General features: G+C 37.9%; 2 protein-coding genes across 12 annotated transcripts in view; one reads left to right on the top strand and one right to left on the bottom strand.

Moving 5' to 3' along the window:
* LOC125932964 (protein FAM136A-like) overlaps positions 1 to 16,750 on the bottom strand; it is a 48,474-nt gene extending 31,724 nt beyond the window's left edge. For 3 of the 10 annotated variants that reach the window (XR_007460815.1, XR_007460816.1, XR_007460809.1), the window contains exons 1-3: positions 13,681 to 15,647; positions 6,409 to 13,390; positions 324 to 422 (exon numbers count right to left, since the gene is read on the bottom strand). The gene's annotated coding sequence lies outside the window, so the exon portion shown is untranslated. Of the gene's footprint in view, positions 1 to 323; positions 423 to 6,051; positions 13,391 to 13,680; positions 15,648 to 16,133 lie in introns of those variants that run through there. The other 7 variants (XR_007460812.1, XR_007460817.1, XR_007460811.1 and 4 more) reach the window with 7 other exon arrangements.
* On the top strand, positions 6,120 to 17,738 carry SMNDC1 (survival motor neuron domain containing 1). Of its 2 annotated transcripts, none has more exons than XM_049645738.1 (6): positions 6,120 to 6,166; positions 7,673 to 7,792; positions 12,523 to 12,665; positions 13,284 to 13,445; positions 15,647 to 15,800; positions 16,746 to 17,738. In XM_049645738.1, exons 2-6 carry the CDS (start codon positions 7,673 to 7,675, stop codon positions 16,881 to 16,883), a joined length of 717 nt encoding a protein of 238 aa, XP_049501695.1. In that variant the 5' UTR covers positions 6,120 to 6,166; the 3' UTR covers positions 16,884 to 17,738. The 2 variants fall into 2 exon arrangements, with proteins under 2 accessions (XP_049501695.1, XP_049501694.1); XM_049645737.1 differs by lacking the exon at positions 6,120 to 6,166 and adding an exon at positions 6,315 to 6,399.
* Positions 17,739 to 18,654: the final 916 nt, after the last annotated feature.

Below are 18,654 nucleotides of genomic sequence, written 5' to 3'. Positions count from 1 at the left end.
CACACCCACATGATTTTATGAAATTCCATACAATTTTTTTTCGCTGAACCATTTAAAGATAAATTACAGATGTTATAGTATTTCATCCCTAAATATCTGAATGGGCCATTTTCCTAAGTAACCAAAGTAAATTTCACACTCAGTTAATAGTAATTCAATATCATCTAATACCCAGTCCATATTCAAATTTCCCAAAGTACCCTAAAATTTCTGTTATAGCTTTTTCAAACCAAGACCTAATCAAGATTTATCCATTGCATTTATTGTTAGGTCTTTTATATCTTAATCTAGAACAGTTCCACACTCTTTTTAACGACACTGACCTTTTGAAGAATTTAGGCGTTTTCTTATGGAATGTCTCACATTCTGGATCTGATTCTTCCATCAGGGTCATTTTATCGGTTCCTCTAACTCCATATTTCCTGTAAATTGAAATTTGGGTCAAAAGGATTGATTATAGTCAGGTTAAGCATTTTTGGCAGACTTTTCATTGGTGATGCTGTTATTTCATGTTGCATCAAGTCAAGAGGACTATAAAGTCAGGTTGTCCCACCATTGGTCATGCTCAATGTGATCACTAGGTTAAGTTGGTGACTGCTGAATTTCCTTACTCTCCCTTTGTAATTAAGTAATCTATGGCGTGATATTCTGCCACTTTGCAAACATCCCCCTTTCTCCTACTTCTTTACAAGATGGGTTTTAGCTTCTATTGATGATCTTTGCCTCAATTATTGGGGACTGCACATAACGATTTTTCCAATTCTATTATTCCATCTATAGGTATTGGCCAGCATTCTCCTACAAAGAAAAAAGGCCCTTCCCTCACCCTTGATTCTGAGTATCACTCTAGACTTAGGGATTTTAATGTTTATTTATTTTTGAGAGAGAGAGAGAGAGAGAGAGAGAGAGAGAGAGAGAGAGAGAGAACGTGAGTGGGAGAGGTGTATAGAGAGAGGGACACAGATCCAAAGCAGGCTCCAGGCTCTGAGTTGTCAGTACAGAGTCAGATGTGGGGCTTGAACTCACCAACCATGAGATCATGACCTGAGCCGAAGTCAGATGCTTAACCAACTGAGCCACCCAGGTGCCTGACTCAGGGATTCTAAAAATGCATTCAGTGCTCTGATAATCTATCACAGTCATTATTCTGTTTAGCCCAACTTGACTCACATTTGGCCACTGGAGTCAAATTGGGTTCTATGAGCTTTTGACGTGATCTTATTAGTTTTGGGATACTTCCTCGCTTTCTGGCAAGGTGCTCTAGGCTCACCTAAATACTTTTGTACTTTCTGTGCCTGAGACCTAAAAACAGCCATTTTTCCAAGGAATGCTGTCTCTTTATGGATAAATGTATCTAGATGTCAAGATATGGGCACTCTCCACTGGGAGAAATTATATCCCTTTTTTTAAAAATTAGTATTTTTAAAAGGTTTTTAAATTTTATTTTGAGAGAGAGAGAGAGAGAGTCAGACAGACTGGTAGAGATAGAATGAGCAGGGGAGGGGCAGAAAGAGAGAGAATCCCAAGCAGGCTCTGCACAGAGAGTGCAGAGCCTGACTTGGGGCTAGAACTCACGACCTGTGAGATCATGACCTGAGCTGAAATCAAGAGTTCAGCTCTAACCGACTGAGCCACCCAGGTACCCCTATGTATACTTCTAAGATGATATATATAATAGATATGTATAATATATATATAGATATATATAATATATACATATAATACATACTCCTAAGAAGTACTTACTAAGTACTTCTAAGAAGTACTTATATACATATAATACATACTTCTAAGAAGATACATATAATAGATATGTATAATATATACAGATATATATAATATATATGTCATGTATATATAGATATATATATCAATATATCCATTATATATATATATATATATATATATATACATAATAGGCAAGCCAGTAGCTTGCCCTGCAGCAAATCTCCAGGCAAACATTCAAAACATCTATTATGACTAAAGAAGGCAAAGGGCACAAGCAGCTATTATGTCTATGTACATGTCTCTACTTCATCCCTTTAGGCATTTGTCAAGATAGTAAAAAATGTGAGCAAATCTGAGGCTACCTTTTGTCAGGGAGGGATGCAGTAAAAGCTAAGCTAAAGAATACAGTCTCTCAGTTAACCAACAGTTTGTTGCATACTCTTGTGCTCTGCAGTGGGTTGGTACATTTCCAAAGGCAGCTGCTATACTTTAATTTTCTTTAGTAGTGAAAGGAAATAGTTGTATATTCTAATGACAATTTGGAGTCTTCAAATGTTATCTACCTACTAAGTTTTTTAAAAAAATTTTTTTTAACGTTTTTATTTATTTTTGAGACAGAGAGAGACAGAGCATGAACGGGGGAGGGTCAGAGAGAGAGGGAGACACAGAATCTGAAATAGGCTCCAGGCTCTGAGCTGTCAGCACAGAGCCCGACGCGGGGCTCGAACTCACAGACCACGAGATCATGACCTGAGCCGAAGTCGGACGCCCAACCGACTGAGCCACCCAGGCGCCCCCTAAGTTTTTTTTTTAATATCTATTTTTTTAATGTCTATTTTGTCATCCCACGTGGGAGAGGGGCAGAGAGAGAGGAAGAGAGAATCCCAAGCAGATTTCCACACTGTCAGTGCGGAGCCTGATGAGGGGGCTCCAACTCACCAACCAAAAGTTCATGACCTAAGACGAAATCAAGAGTTGAACAATTAACCAGCTGAAATACCCAGGTGCTCCTACTTACTAGGTTTCAATAAAATAAATATCAGGTTTAAAGAACTAGAAGTTTTACAGACTTCAAGCTGTATTACAAAGCTGTAATCATCAAGACAGTATGGTACTGGCACAAGAATAGACACTCAGGTCAATGAAACAGAATAGAGAACCCAGAAACAGACCCACAAACATATGGCCAATTAATCTTCGACAAAGCAGGAAAGAATATCCAATGGAATAAAGACAGTCTCTTTAGCAAGTGGTGCTGGGAAAACTGGACAGCGACATGCAGAAAAATGAACCTGGACCACCTTCTTACACCATACACAAAAATAAACTCAAAATGGATGAAAGACCTAAATGTAAGACAGGAAGCCATCAAAATCCTCCAGGAGAAAGCAAAGACCTCTTTGACCTTGGCCGCAGCAACTTCTTACTCAACACGTTTCTGGAGGCAAGGGAAACAAAAGCAAAAATGAACTATTGGGACCTCATCAAAATAAAAACTTCTGCACAGCAAAGGAAACAATCAGCAAAACTAAAAGGCAACCGACAGAATGGGAGAAGATATTTGTAAATGACATATCAGATAAAGGGTTGGAATCCAAAATCTATAAAGAACTTCTCAAATTCAACACCCAAAAAACAAATAATCCAGTGAAGAAATGGACAAAAGACATGAATAGAACTTCTCCAAAGAATACATCCAGATGGCCAACTGACACATGAAAAAATGCTCAACATCACTCATCATCAGGGAAATACAAATCAAAACCACAATGAGATACCACCTCACACCTGTCAGAATGACTAACATTAACAATTCAAGCAACAACAGATGTTGGTGAGGATGCAGAGAAAACGGATCTCTTTTGCACTGCTGGTGGGAATGAAAACTGGTGCAGCCACTCAGGAAAAGAGTATGGAGGTTCCTCAAAAAATTAAAAATAGAACCTACAACCCAGCAATTACACTACTAGGTATTTATCCAAGGGATACAGGTGTGCTGTTTCGAAGGGGCACATGCACCCCAATGTTTATAGCAGTACTATCAACAATAGCCAAAATATGGAAAGAGCCCAAATGTCCATAGACGGATGAATGGATAAAGAAGATGTGGTATATATATACACAAAGGAGTATTACTCGGCAATCAAAAAGAAAGAAATCTTGCCATTCACAACTATGTGGATGGAAGTAGAGGGTTAATATTACGCTAAGCGAAATTAGAGAAAGACAAATATCATAGGACTTCACTCATATGAGGACTTTAAGATACAAAACAGATGAACATAAGGGAAGGGAAGCAAAAATAATATACAAACAGGGAGGAGGACAAAACCATAAGAGACTCTTTAATATGGAGAACAAACAGAGGGTTACTGGAGGGGTTGTGGGAGGGGGGATGGGCTAAATGGGTAAGGGGCATTAAGGAATCTACTCCTGAAATCATTGATGCACTATATGCTAACTTAGATATAAATTTAAAAAATAAGTTAAATAAAAATTAAAAAGAAAAAAATAAAGAACTAGAAGTTTTAGATACAGCTGTTTTTGAAGAATAAACATGATCAGATTTGAATGAGAACGTTAGATAAGGAAAGTAGATTTTCACACTTCAATTGAGATGGTAATTCTGAACCCTTATTTGAAGTATCACTCTTAGTCAAAGTTTATATTTGCTCCAGTTTTGTTTCTATTGAACCATTGTGAAAATTAAATGGGTACATGTAAAGTGCTTAGAATGACGCCTGGTACATACAACTGCTATCTCTTGGTGGGAACTAAAATTAAAACTATATTGCTCCCCCCGCCGAAATATAATCTATGTTGCACAGAGGAGGGAGAGATTAAAAACAATACTGAAAACAAAAGCTATCAAGATGATCCAGAAATCCATATAGGACCTTCTAATAAATACTTTCCTATTTTCTGATGGGGGGGGGGGTTCCATTAAGAGTTCTCTTATTTGAGAGATTTTTACACAACTGTAAAGTTTACTTTATACTCTGGGAAGATCCTCCTGGCATTAGTTCTTAAAGTACACAGTTAGAATAAAAGCAGTTGTTAAAAACTACATTATATTTTAAACAAATTTCTATTATGTTAAGGAATTACATCCTTTCTCGTCTTCCCTCTTAATTCTAGCAACACACTGCTGCCCTCTGCAGCATTTTCAATTCTTACAAATTGCCACTCAATTATCACAAATCTAGTTTCCATCTCTATAAGGTTATCTGACTAAATAAGAGGGATAAATGTCTGTGTATGTAGAGAAGAAAAGAGAAGACCCCTTCAAAAAAGCAAGAAGGCATTAAAAGCAAGATGTCACAGTCCAAAAGAGCCCATCTGAGAGGAGGACCTTCTTGAACTGTCCAGCAAAAGACCCCAATTCGCCTGGGAAGGTTCCTTCCTGGCATTCATATAGCCTCTTTGTCACAGGATTTTCTTTTTAACTGGAAAAAAACAAACAAACGGTATACGTATGGAAAAAATTTTAAAAGGATAAACAGTAAAAAAGATAATCAGTGAAAATATTTGGCTTCCATTCCAAACATCTAGATAGGTTTATGTATCCGTCTAGAAAGAGTATATATTATTAGAAACATAGACAATGGGCATTTCTTTTTAAACATAAATGCAAGTATTCACATCATTCTGCTCATCATTTAAGGCTGTAACTTGGAGATTGTTCCCTATCAGGCGAGATTAACCTATATACAATTTACTTTATTAAAACCAAGTAGGTTGTAACAAAATAGGTTTTAAATAAATCAACCTCTTCTCCAACAGGTTCTGCTACAATTTTTTTTTTAATTTTTTTTTTAACATTTATTTATTATTGAGAGACAGAGACAGACAGAGCATGAGCCTGGGAGGGGCAGAGAGAGGGGAAGACGCAGAATCCGAAGCAGACTCCAGGCTCCGAGCAATCAGCCCAGAGCCCGACCTGGGGCTCGAACTGCTACAATTTAATTGGCTTTTGGTAAAGCGATGGCTGTCAAATTTGGGCTGACATTGGTATTACCTGGAGCGCTTGTTAAACTAGGCTGCTGAGCCACCTCGAGATTCTGTTTCAGTAGGTGTGGGATGGGTGCTGAGAATTTGCATTTGTAATAAATTACCAGGAACTAGGTTGCCGGGACCACATTTTGCGAACCAACACTAGTATAAACGCTGCACTAAACGCCGTTCCTCCCAACTCCCAGCACCACTAGTCTAAGAAGGCACACGCGATTACTCCCTCGGGAACTTAAGGAATGGCCCAAAGGCACCAACTCCTACGAAAGGTAACGTCTCTCGACTCTCAGCAGAAATTGAGATAAGCCAGACCTACATCCGGCGCCTGGCGCGGCCCACCTACGCCATTTCCTTCCAACGAAGCTCCGCCCAGTCCGCGTCCCTAACGCCAGTAAGGCTGGGCCGCCCAGAGAACGCTGGGAATCGCGTGAGTAGGGCGACCTTTCGCGAGGCTTTCAACGTTCGCGAGATTTCACCCGCTTCTGTCTTTTCCTCCTTCCAGTCTCCAGCTTTTTTCCCCTCCCCCTCATCGCCGAGCAAGTTCTGTTTCAGATCTAGTCGCCCTGTTGTTGCCGCGGAGATTTTTTTTTTTTCCTTTTGCTGCCGCCGCTGTCGCCGTCCCGACCCCTTCTTGCCGCCCTGCCCCCAACCCCACACAAGGTAACGAACCGGGTGAGGCAGACCGCGGGGCCTCGCTAGGCCTCGGCCTCTCTCGAGTTGAAGCGGAGGCCTGAGGCCGAGGAGTGGGCCGCCCTGGCGAGGCCTAGGCGCCGGCAGGGACGTTGGGAGCCCGGCCACCTCTCCCAGCTAGGGTTTTGGGCCCTGAGCTGCCCCGGGTGGGGCTCGGGCCTCGGTGTCGTGGCAGCGAACGAGGCTAACCCTGGAAACCCGTCGTCGGGTGGGGTGGGGACGCGGGAGGCCTCTTTAGGACGCCCTCGGCCGTTCTGTGCCGAGCGTGTTTGGGGGGGGGGGGGGGGGGTGTGAGGCTCTGGCCCCGCTGGGGTCCGCTCCGTTTGTGTTTTCGGTTTCCCTGGAGATTGTGTTTGCATGTCGAGGTCTGAAATAATGGACCAGTTGTGGCGGGCCCCGAGGTGTTGGGTGACTGGGAGGAGAGCAGGCAGGCTCGCCGTAGCCCCCTTGGAGCCCTTCCAAGCTTCCAGGCTGTCGTTGGACGGGAATCGTAAACACAGAGGAGGATCCTCGGAAACCCGGCGTGTTTGCTTTGTAAATCGAGAAAGGATTCTTTTATCTTACTTTCCGGAGAAGAATGAGCCAGATTTGGTGAAAGGCACGCTCCTTAGAATGCCTAACTGGGATAGTATTTGTGCGGTTTCTCTGATGGAGACGCTGCATCGACAGTATTTAAGTGACTTGGGTTTTTTTGGGGGGTTGGTTGGTTTGTTTGCTGTGGGGAAGAGGTTCTAAACACGCTAACTGAAGAGCTCGTGTACAGAGAATTTTTTATGTAGTTAATCCAAAAGCTATTTGTATTTTGTTCTGGAAGTTTTCTCTAGTGCTTCAAAATATTTTTGTCGGCAGTCTTTGACTCTTCCAACCGATTAGTGCTGCCCCCCCCCTTTTTTTTTTTGGTGAAGCTGTAACAACTCAGCCAAATACAGTGTCTTCCTTGTTAACACAAGTTTAAAAAAATAGAAATTCTCCTTTTCCCTTTTATCTTAGCTCTTATTTTCTGTTTCTGTGTGGAACTTATCTGACAAGTTTATACTCTGCAGAATTCATTGCCTTGATGTTTGGGTTTGGCTCACAGCTTTTCTCAGAACTAAGTGTAAAGGTAATGGTGAGCTGCAGCAATGACTTCTATGAAGGAGTTGGGAGCAAAACTGGTAAAGATTAAGTCAGGCAGACAGGGAAGTTATTTTTTATGGTGTTTTTTGTTCAGTTTTCATGGTCTTACCCTTTTTATTTTCCCTAGATGTCAGAGGATCTAGCAAAACAGCTGGCAAGCTACAAAGCTCAACTCCAGCAAGTTGAAGCTGCATTGTCTGGAAATGGAGAAAATGAAGATTTGCTGAAATTAAAGAAAGATTTACAAGTAAGTATCAGAGGACGCTAATAGTTATGTTGTTTGAAAAAAAGTATTTGTGTTTTTCAGATGATTTCTTGCATAGAATCCAAAGCACAATTCGGAGTGTTTCTCCCGCTATCCTCCCTTGTGTGTAAACGTGTGTATGCACATAGGTGTATATTGCTCACAGAAGTAGGGTTGCCGCTTCCTCAGTTGTATACAGCGAAATGAGTAAAGCATTGTTCTTTGTTGTGTAAATTTTATATGCTCATATAATTTTTTAAAAATCAGAGTTGATTTAACTTTACAGTGGAAAGTACTTTTATTTTTAAAGATCTGGCAAAAGAAATTTAGTTTCAAAGGTAACTAAAAGGACAAAAGTAATGTGGAATTAAAAATGTTAATTGTACTGGAATGAAAACAAATGTGGAAGAATTTTATAAATGACTAAAAAAATGAGAAAAATGTAACATGATTAGGGCTCTTTTTAATGTCACAAGGTTCTTGAACATGAAATAAGAGGGTATGTGCGTTTCAAAGCTAGCAGGTAAACATCTTATATTGAAAACACATTATAAAAATATTTAAGGAGATACTTGTTTTCTGCATAAATGTTACATAATGCTTGAATTTAAGGGTAGATTTTACAGTGTAGTTGTTGGCGCTTGTTGAGGTTAAATTGATGTGGAAAGGATATCTTAATTTGTTTTGTCATGGAAGAGTTCCGTAGGTATGAAACTTGCTTTTTAAAATTTGCACTGGGGTTTCAAGACAGACAAAACCATTATAGTAAATATCTGTTGTTTTTTAGAACATTATGTTGATTAATAAAAATACTGTATGTATGTACATGTGTATTCATTTTAAAAAATTTTGAGAACTTAAAATTTTGAACCTGATTATTTTGAAAATTTTAAAAGGTATTTTGGTTAGATGGTCTTTACTGATTCAGTACAAAACTTGAATCATCTTTATCCTATCTAAATTCTTTCCCTCCCTTTATCATCCTCTTGCCCATTAAAATTAATATTTTAGGGATATTAGAACTGCAAATGAATGAAACTTATTTGAAATGGTGTCCAGATACAGGACTTTGAAAGGATTTATCTGGACATAATTAAAATGAGTTGAATATTTTCAGGTTTAAATTGTAGATTTAGGATAAACTTGCCTGAGTTGCAATAGTATGTGGTTTTTAAAAACACAGAAAACAAGACCCATCTTCAGTATGTAGAAGTCAGGCCACTGAATTTCAGAGTGCCAGTCAATAATAAAAAGATGTTTTGGGAGCAGTTTCTCTCATTCCTAGGCCAGCTTTCTGCTTGCTTCAAAGAAGAATCCTGGCATGCATCTTGTTTTACCAACTTAAAAGCAGTCCTTTTTTTCTTTGAAGAAAATAAACTATTGTCAATATTGTGTATATTGCTTCCTGGGCAGTTGGAGGAGGGATATATGTGGAACTGGTGGAGGGGGAGTTGGGAGTGAAGGTTGAAACAACATTATTGTGAGGTCTTTTTAATGTTTCTGGAATGAATTGTCAGGGTCCAGGCAGAATTGCCGTGCTATGACATGATCTATAGTGGAAGTATTATAGGGAGAGAGACCACTGTGGTAGGCATTGTGGTAAGCACATAAATGGCTTATGTAGGGTTCAGTTAGTAATGGTTATTTATCCGTAAAATACCCATTTAGAACAGCACTGTTTACAGTAGAACTTTCTGTGATGATGGAAACGTTCTATATCTACTGTAGTACTGGAGCCACTAGGGACAATTAAATATTTGAACTGTAGCTAGGATAGCTGAAGAACTGAATTCTTAATTTTATTTTAGTAGCCACATGTGAGTACCATATTGGATAGCACAGATTTAGAAGCTTAAGTTCTAAAACTTCAGATGGTAGTAATATAGTACATTTTTCCTGTCCAGATGTGATCACGATTTCTTTTGCTCTTATTTTGTCATGAAAACAAATTTTTCATTTTGGTTTACTAGATACAGGTCTGTTTTGAACTGAAAATTACTCAGAGATGGAAGGCGTCATTGAAGATTAAAGTTCTGAAAAGTGTTTACATATCTGCTTCCACCTAGTAATTGTCTCCACTGACTATAGTTATAGCTCCTGTTTTGTCGTGGGTTTTTTAAAAATAATTTTCCTTTCTTTCTCTTCTCTATTTTCTGGGGTATCCCATACCTCATACCTTGGATATTTAATTCTGCCTTTTATATTTGCTGAAAAGTTGTTCAGACTGATGACTGAGTTTGTGGCCTTCTTTATTTTGTGTTCCTTTAGTGGAATGTCTTTATCCTGGTTTTGAATTTGTTTCCCCTTTCATTTATGACAAAGTGCTTTCCTACATTTTTTCATTGACTTCATTTTGCCAGTAAGGCTTCCACATTTATATGTACTGTCTTTCATATAGAATACAGTTACTCAGCAGGCAGCACATTAATCTACTGAAGTCCTAATTGCCTTTTTTCACTTAAAAAAGTAGGTATAGTAAAATCTAGGCTAGCTTTTACTAGCTCCCGAGGCAGTCTGTGATAATCACAAAAATAGTCAATTTATTAGGCTGTTTTGCTGAATAAACTGGTTCTAAAGGAGGCAGGGGTCAAGTCACTTGTCTCATATATTACAGTGGCTCTCTGCATCCCCGAAACGCCTTCCTTCAGTAAGCAGAGTGCTTGAGTGCACCCTTTGACCTGCTGATATGTAGATCACAACATCTGATGCTTCCTGGAATTGCCGATTACTGTAACTGCTGCCCATCTGTCGATGAAGGAGCAGTTTCAGAACTCAGACTTGGGGGAGGAAAAGTAATTAATGGTATGTACCTTTAAGAACCCCCTCATACATAAAATAGTTTCTCTAATACTTTGGTCCATATGCACATGTAAAGAAAACATTGAAAGGGTCTTCATAGTTTGTTGGGAGGGGTATGTAAAACATGGCAAAATGAAAGGACAACTAGGGATAAGCCCTGGATTTTTTTTAAAGTGTCACTTCAGTGCAGGGCTCTGAAAATTATTGTAACATGCACAGCTTTTCAGGACCCTTTGGTGAAACTGTAATTTCCTTAGGAAAATAAAATGGCAAGATGCTCTGTCTTAAGAGAGGTAGAATCTAAATCAGAGACCTACAAATGCAGAAATCATGTTTGTGTTTTAGTTAAGTGGAATTATTTAGTGATAAGGATTGTATTGGCTCTTGAGTCAAGGATTATATTCCTGGCCTTAATAGTAATTGATTAAAAACAAGACTGGACAGTTTATTCTTCTTTGTATGGTACCTGATCTATTTATTTGGAAATTCTTTGCCTTATTTGCAAAGGATTATCTAATTAAAAGGCATCTGAATGGCTATTTGGTACCTAATAAAATGTCATTTAAGATACTATACTGAATTTTTAATTCAAATCTGAGTTAGTCTTGTTTTTCTATTTACAAAACAGGCCTTTCTCCAAGGGCTTACTCCCCCCCCCTTTTTTTTGAAGGCTCAAATATTAGTTTTTCAGAAATAGCCAGGAAGATTTAGAATCTTTAGGAAAGAGGTAATATATAACTTCTTGGCTACTGAACCAGAGCTACTATTATAAAACTTCAGTGGGAGACATAAACTCAGTATAGAGTTTAACTTTGCTACTTTTTCTCCCAAAACACTGTGATGTTTTAAGGTATTTTATATGCAACAGTGGGGGAACAGGTATGTAAGTTTTTAAAATAAATCATATAAGGTAATACATAACCTAGATCTTCATTGGAGTGAAAAAAGCAGATAGGTAGCAAAATCTGGCCATTTGTACTGTATCTTTTAAGTTTTTTAACTAACCCTACCAAACACCCTTGAATGAAGCCAATAAGTGTAAGCCTGAAATAGAGAAAATATTTGCCACACAGGCAGGTATTGCCTGCCTATGTGTGTTACATTTATTTTTTCCTTTTAAATGAAGCTGTGCTAATGTGCTCTTTAGAATATTTTAAATCTGACCTGGTAATTTGCTTATCTGGATGGGGTAAGTTTTATAATAAGTGACTAGGAAGACTACTGGCTTTTTCTATATGCCTATAATACTTTAGTAGAAATATGTATTACTAATAAGGTTGCTTCAAGTGTTTTGGGTTTGGGTTTTTTTTTTTTTGATGGGGGTGGGGAACATGTTGGCTAGAGAGTTAATACTACTGCCAATAATGCCCTGTAAAACAATCCAGTTGCATGAAATACATGTGAAAAAGATAGAAGATAAAAGTGATCTTGAATCTAGTTCAGTCCCTCATAATTGATTGTTTCTCATATTAGATGTCTTTAGCTAAAATAGGCACTTAGAAGTAATGCTATGGTAGGGGCACCTTGCTGGCTTAGTCAGTAGAACAAGCGACTCCTGATAATAGGGTCAGGAGTTCAAACCCCATGTTGGGTGTAGAGCTTACTTAAAAAAAGAAAGAGAGAGAGGAAGAAAGAAAGGAAGAATGGTATAAGCTCAAGTCTGCCGCTTTCTGTTAGTATTTGAGGTTAATTGAAAGGCAACTGTGGGTTTAAATCCCAGTTCCACCACTGTATAAAATATTGTATCTTAGTTTCTACATGAGGATAATCGTAGTACCTACATCATAGTATCGTTACGAACTGCAAGTAGATTTATGTAGTGTACTTAATAAGTGCTTTATGGTGGAGAGCTAAAGTCATCAAAATAAAAACCTGTTGAAAGGTGATAAGCAAATTATAAAAATAATGCTATGGTTTTTGTTTTTTCTTTTTAGGAAGTTATAGAACTAACCAAAGACCTTCTGTCAACTCAGCCTTCTGAAACTCTTGCAAGTTCAGACAGTTTTGCTTCTACTCAGCCCACTCATTCATGGAAAGTAGGAGACAAGTGTATGGCAATCTGGAGTGAAGATGGACAGTAAGTGTAGAAAAAAACTCTAACTATAACATGAAATAATAAAATACAATGGTAAGAAGTTTTTATTCAGTTTGAACTACCCTGTTTTAATCTTTCTGTATAGCCAATATGATTTGTAAAGTCAATTTGATTCTTGGGTGGTTACCACTATAATACAGTTTAGTTTTTAGCTTTAGAATAAATTTTGGGGCAGTGGTGGGCTTGGATCCTAAAGGACAGAAAAATCAAAGCAGAGGAAAATGAATGGATAGTTAAAAAATAATCCTAATTTCTTCCTCAGATTGAAAATTGAGTGAATGGTTGGCTATCTTAGACTTACGTGAAGCACATACACTGAAGTTATTCCTATACAAAATATCTTTTCTCAAAGAGATAGACTAAAGCACATTTAATAGACATGTAGGAGACTTTCCTGACAATATTTTGATTAGGAACCCCTTTTTTTTTGATAGTAGATGGCTAACTCCAACTACTGTTTGTATTATCTTTACCAAAGAGCCAACTGATTACAGAAGTTCCATTTTAGACACATGTAATAATTGAATCACTGCAGTGTAAGTCTTATAGGTTGAGTACTAAACCTTTACTCACCTGCTTACAGTCATGATATCTTTACAGGTGTTATGAAGCCGAGATTGAGGAGATAGATGAAGAAAATGGCACCGCTGCAATCACCTTTGCTGGCTATGGCAATGCTGAAGTGACTCCACTGTTGAACCTCAAACCTGTAGAAGAAGGAAGGAAGGCAAAGGAGGACAGTGGCAACAAGCCCATGTCAAAGTAAGTGACTTTGACTTTAGCAGTTTAAATGTAATCTTCCCCATTTTGGTATTTGAGGTAGTCTGTGGAATTCACGCAGGCTAGATTAGGGTGAGAATGTTAAAATACTCCTTATCGTTGTTTTGAAGATTAGCTGTATAGGGTCAGCATTGTATGTGTATACCTAGGTAAAGTGAAGACATTTTGGTTCCCACTTAGGCATTCAGTAAACATTTATTAAGAAGATAATATGTACCTCTCACTGAACCATGTGCTGGAGTTATACCATAGTGAAGACAACCAACTTGGACCTTGTCCTGATTGAGTTTATAGTCTAGAGAAGAAAACACAAAATTAAAGGAGAATTTTAATAGTAAATTATAGAAGTTACTAAGGGAACATAATGGGTACTTTAAGGGAACAGAGGAAGGATACCTAAACTGTACTTTAGTCATCAGGGCAAATTTCTTTGAGAAAATGACATCTAAACTGAGATTTGAAAAGAAAAGGAGTTAGGAGGTAATGAACTTGAAGGTATGACCTTGGGCAAACTTTTTAACTTCTTTCCTCATTTGTAAAACAGGGTTGATAATATCTACTTTGTAGGGTTCTAAGGATTAAGTGTTAGCATTAATAAAGCATGTGGTACAGTTCTTGATAATGTAGTAAGAGTTTAGTAAATGTTTACTTAAAGAAAACAAGGTGGGAACATAGAGGTAACGGAAACAAATTCCTATAGTGAAAATAGGGCTTGAAGATGGGTGGTTTGACAAGAGCTTAGAGGTTGAGGCCAAATCACAAAGAGCTTGACAGCCACTGATGTATTTCAAATAGAGGAGATAATATGATCATAGTTGAGCTTTCAGATAATCCCTGACAGCCGAGGGAAAGCAGCTAGTGCAGTGATCAGGTGTGAGGTAATGGTGTCCTGAACTCAGGGAGCAGCAGTGGGAGGATAGAGAAGTGTATGGCTTGACCTGTATATGAGGTAGAATTAACATTTTAATAAACTTACACACATTTTCCACAGTTTTCTCTTTCTGGATTTTTCAACAGTTTTGTTGTTTTAAGTAGGCTCCATGACCAGCATGGAGCAACGTGAGGCTTGAACTCAGGGCCCTGAAATTTAAGACCTGGGTTGGACACTTAACCAACTGAGCCACCCAGGCGCCCCTCAAGACTTTAAAAAGTTGCTACATAAGTAAATATATTTGAGCTTGGGGAAACTAGATCACCTAAGTATCCCAATAAGAAAATCAGACTGTAGGGGCGCCTGGGTGGCTCATTCAGTTAAACGTACGACTTCAGCTTAGGTCATGATCTTGCGGTTTGTGGGTTCGAGCCCTGCATCGGCCTCTGTGCTGACAGCTCAGAGCCTGGAGCCTGCTTGGGTTGCTGTCTCTCTCTGCCCCTTCCCCACTTGTACTCTTTTCTCTCTCTCCCAAAAATAAACAAACATTAAAAAAAAGTAAAAAATCAGACCGTAGAACAATGTAACATCGCTCTATTTTTAGTCTTTGACATCTGTGTAAAAAAGCCACCCTTAGCTTCATAGTGATGATTACATGATACAAAGACCTCTAGATTGTATTGCCTCTTTTTTAAAGACCTCATCATCCTGTTGGTGAGAAGTCAGTATGTAAACTGAGCAGAAATTATTGAGAGAGCTTTAGGCTCTGATCCTAGATAGAGGAGTGTTTTTGAAAACCCCAGTTTTTGTTTTTAAGAATTTTAAGCTGTCATTTTCCTTTGTTCTGTACTCTTCTAGTCTAGATGAAATAGTTTTATCTGCATTGTATCTCTTTATATAGTTTTGCAAAATGCAGCATAAACTTGCTATCCATTTAGAAAAGGATAAAGGTTTAGACCTCTATTAACATTAAAACTCATTCTAAAACACATCTGGAAAAAGTGATGTAAATTTCAGAAAGTCCGAGTTTAAATATTTGATTTGAATGGGTAATAGATTATAGATATGGTTTGAAAGCTTCCAAGGATGCTGTGTATCTCAAATAACCTTACGTAGTAATACTGGGTGATTGGCACTGTTGATGTTTAGTGCTTCTATTCATGGAATGTGTAGGTTTATTATGGTTTTTTTGTTGTTGTTGTTGTTACTGTTGTTCTGGGGTTTTGTTTTTGTTTTTTGCACTGCTAAATATCTCTAAAGAAATCATCTATTAAATCTTAAGAGTTGACATTTAGCTGTTATATCCACACAGAAAAGAAATGATTGCCCAGCAGCGTGAATATAAAAAGAAGAAAGCTTTGAAAAAAGCACAGAGAATAAAAGAACTTGAGCAGGAAAGAGAGGACCAGAAGGTGAAATGGCAACAGTTTAACAATAGAGCCTATTCTAAAAACAAAAAAGGCCAGGTTAGTAAATCCTTTCATCATACTTCATAAACTTGAAAAGTGTAACTATCATTAAAATAACTTTAAAATGAAAAAGGTGGCGGGGGGGGGGGGGTTGCACCTGGGGTGGCTCAGTCAGTTAAGCATCCAACTTTGGCTCAGGTAATGATCTCACAGTTTGTGGGTTCGAGCCCTGCGTCAGGCTGTGTGCTGACAGCTTGGAGCCTGGAGCCTGCTTCAGATTCTGTCTCCCTCTCTCTCTCTCTCTCTCCCCCTCCCCCACTCATGCTCTGTCTCTCTCTCTCTCTCTCAAAAATAAATAAACATTAAAAAATAAATGAAAAAATGTGGTACATAGGTTCAAAAGATCATAGCTGGGTCTTGTTATCATCATCCTCTTCAGTCTTCCATTTGGCTTATTGCAATTTATCTCCATTAGCCATGGTCTCTGCAATAGAAACACTATGAGAGAGTTTATATCAGGAATTACAAAAGATCTAGATTGTTTACCTTTCTATAAATTAAAATTTGAAAAACTGTTTGGTACCTAACATACCCTTAGAGGGAGTGTGGTGAATCCTACCTGTTTGTTAACCTGCTTTATATGCTGGGGATCTCTGGTAGATTTTATTTAAAAGAGCACTCCAGGGGCGCCTGGGTGGCGCAGTCGGTTAAGCGTCCGACTTCAGCCAGGTCACGATCTCGCGGTCCGTGAGTTCGAGCCCCGCGTCGGGCTCTGGGCTGATGGCTCAGAGCCTGGAGCCTGTTTCCGATTCTGTGTCTCCCTCTCTCTCTGCCCCTCCCCCGTTCATGCTCTGTCTCTCTCTGTCCAAAAAAAAATAAATAAAAAACGTTGAAAAAAAAAAAATAAAAGAGCACTCCAGTTCTCTTGATGTACTTAAGTGTATCATAGAAATTTTGTTCCCCCAAAACTAATCAAAATGGTTTCTGTTTTATTTCCACTAGGTTAAAAGGAGTATTTTTGCTTCACCTGAGAGTGTAACCGGCAAAGTTGGAGTAGGAACTTGTGGAATTGCTGATAAACCTATGACACAATATCAAGATACCTCTAAATACAATGTCAGGCATTTGATGCCTCAATAATCAGAAAAACTGTTGGATTTCATCTCTGCAGGGCTTTACATTTATCTTTTTATCCTTATATTTTTCTAAAGGTAAATTATTTGTTAGATGAGTAAGGAAGATACCATTGTCGTCCTTGTTTGACTTCAATAGAATGAAACTTGAAGAAATTGCATTTGATAACTGCTATTCATTTAACTTTTGTTACTACTACCACAGTTTCCTCAAAGTTTGTTGAATAAAGCAACTTTTCTAGATAGATGCTGCATAAATACAGCACTTAGATGAATTGTTGATCTTCCTAATATCAGGCCCTTACTTAATGGATGGTGTATACATTTTGTGAAGTCCTAACTTGGAATACTCAGATCTTTGAACTTGCCACATATTGTAGCAATTCACTGGAACATCAAGGCAAAATACCAACCTGTTAAAGAGCTCTTTTATCTTCAATGTAAACCTAGCTATTGCCTAATTAAGCCTAGAAATATGTTAATTTGTAAATGGCAAACTTTGTTTTGAGGTTTTTCCTTCAATAATTTGTTTGCTAAGCCTATTAGGCTATCTCTAAAATTGATTCAGCTTTTACATTCTTTCCACTGAGTTTTAATTTTATGTAATAAGAAACCATGTTTAGGACCTGCTACCTTTTCTAAGGTGGTGTTTTTTTTTTTTAATGTTTGCTCTTTTCCTGTGTTGATTTTTCCCTTATGGTAGTGGTACCATTTTTTGGATGTGTAATGTTTATATAAGAAAACAAAAAGCTGATGTATAGCCCTGTATACAGTGTAGATACTATTTTTGTAAAAAAACAAAAAACAAAAAAACCAAGGCTAAATTAATGAACAAGAATACTGAATGTTTCATCATTAAAAATTTACTGTATTTCTTGTGCATTAATCTGACCATAATTTCCCTGTATATTATGTTCATGTAGCTGAGTTTGTAATTTTTGTTAACTAGATCAAGTTGTCAGCATTTGTTGGTTTAAGTGAACATCACAGTTATCCTGAGTTGAGTTTAAGCCAAATAATATGCATAGTAAAATGTCTTCCTATTACTGGAAGATGGTGATTTTTAGGATATGTGTTAATTTCAGTTTTTTGTATGTTTAACTTTTATTAAATAAAGTGTTTTTAAAATCTCCAGGATGTGTTAACAGAAGGGTGGTGAAGTCCTAGCTGGCAGCTTTGATCTAGTGATTAAGCTTCAGTGTACATGCATTCATCATTTCCACAGAAAAGAGAATATTGAGTGTGTGATAAAGGTTTCAATAAATCCTTATGTACTTCTTCCATTAGATATAAGAAATTGGATCTTAAAGGATAAACTATTTTTATTTTAAGGGTTTGTGCTGTGTATAGAGGTGTTTGTAAATTTTTGGTAAGGGGGAAAATAAAAATTTTAATTTAATGAATTTTAATTATTTTGGCAAATTGAAACTTAAGAGGACAGTGGTGAGAAGTAGAATTATTTATATTGCCCCTTCTCCTCCCTCCCAACCCAGGAGGATCACTGTTTTCCTTTCTATAATTTATGGCCACAGGGTAGAACTTGTAGGACAGAATGAAAGGTGAAGTCTTTCTTAAATACATGGCACAAATTACAACAGAAAGGGGCTACTTAGCCTGAAGAATTCCTAAAAATACACTGTTCTTGTAACCGGTGTAACAAGCATCTTAAGAACTAATAATGGTATCTTTAAAGGATTGCAAGGAAACTCTAAAAAGCACTTGGAGGGAAATTTGGTATAATTGTGTCACCACACAAAATGGATTTTGGTGAGATTACC

This window comes from Panthera uncia, chromosome D2, assembly GCF_023721935.1.
Source record: "Panthera uncia isolate 11264 chromosome D2, Puncia_PCG_1.0, whole genome shotgun sequence".
Lineage (NCBI taxonomy): Eukaryota > Metazoa > Chordata > Mammalia > Carnivora > Felidae > Panthera > Panthera uncia.
This window is presented reverse-complemented; position numbering and strand designations above follow the sequence as displayed.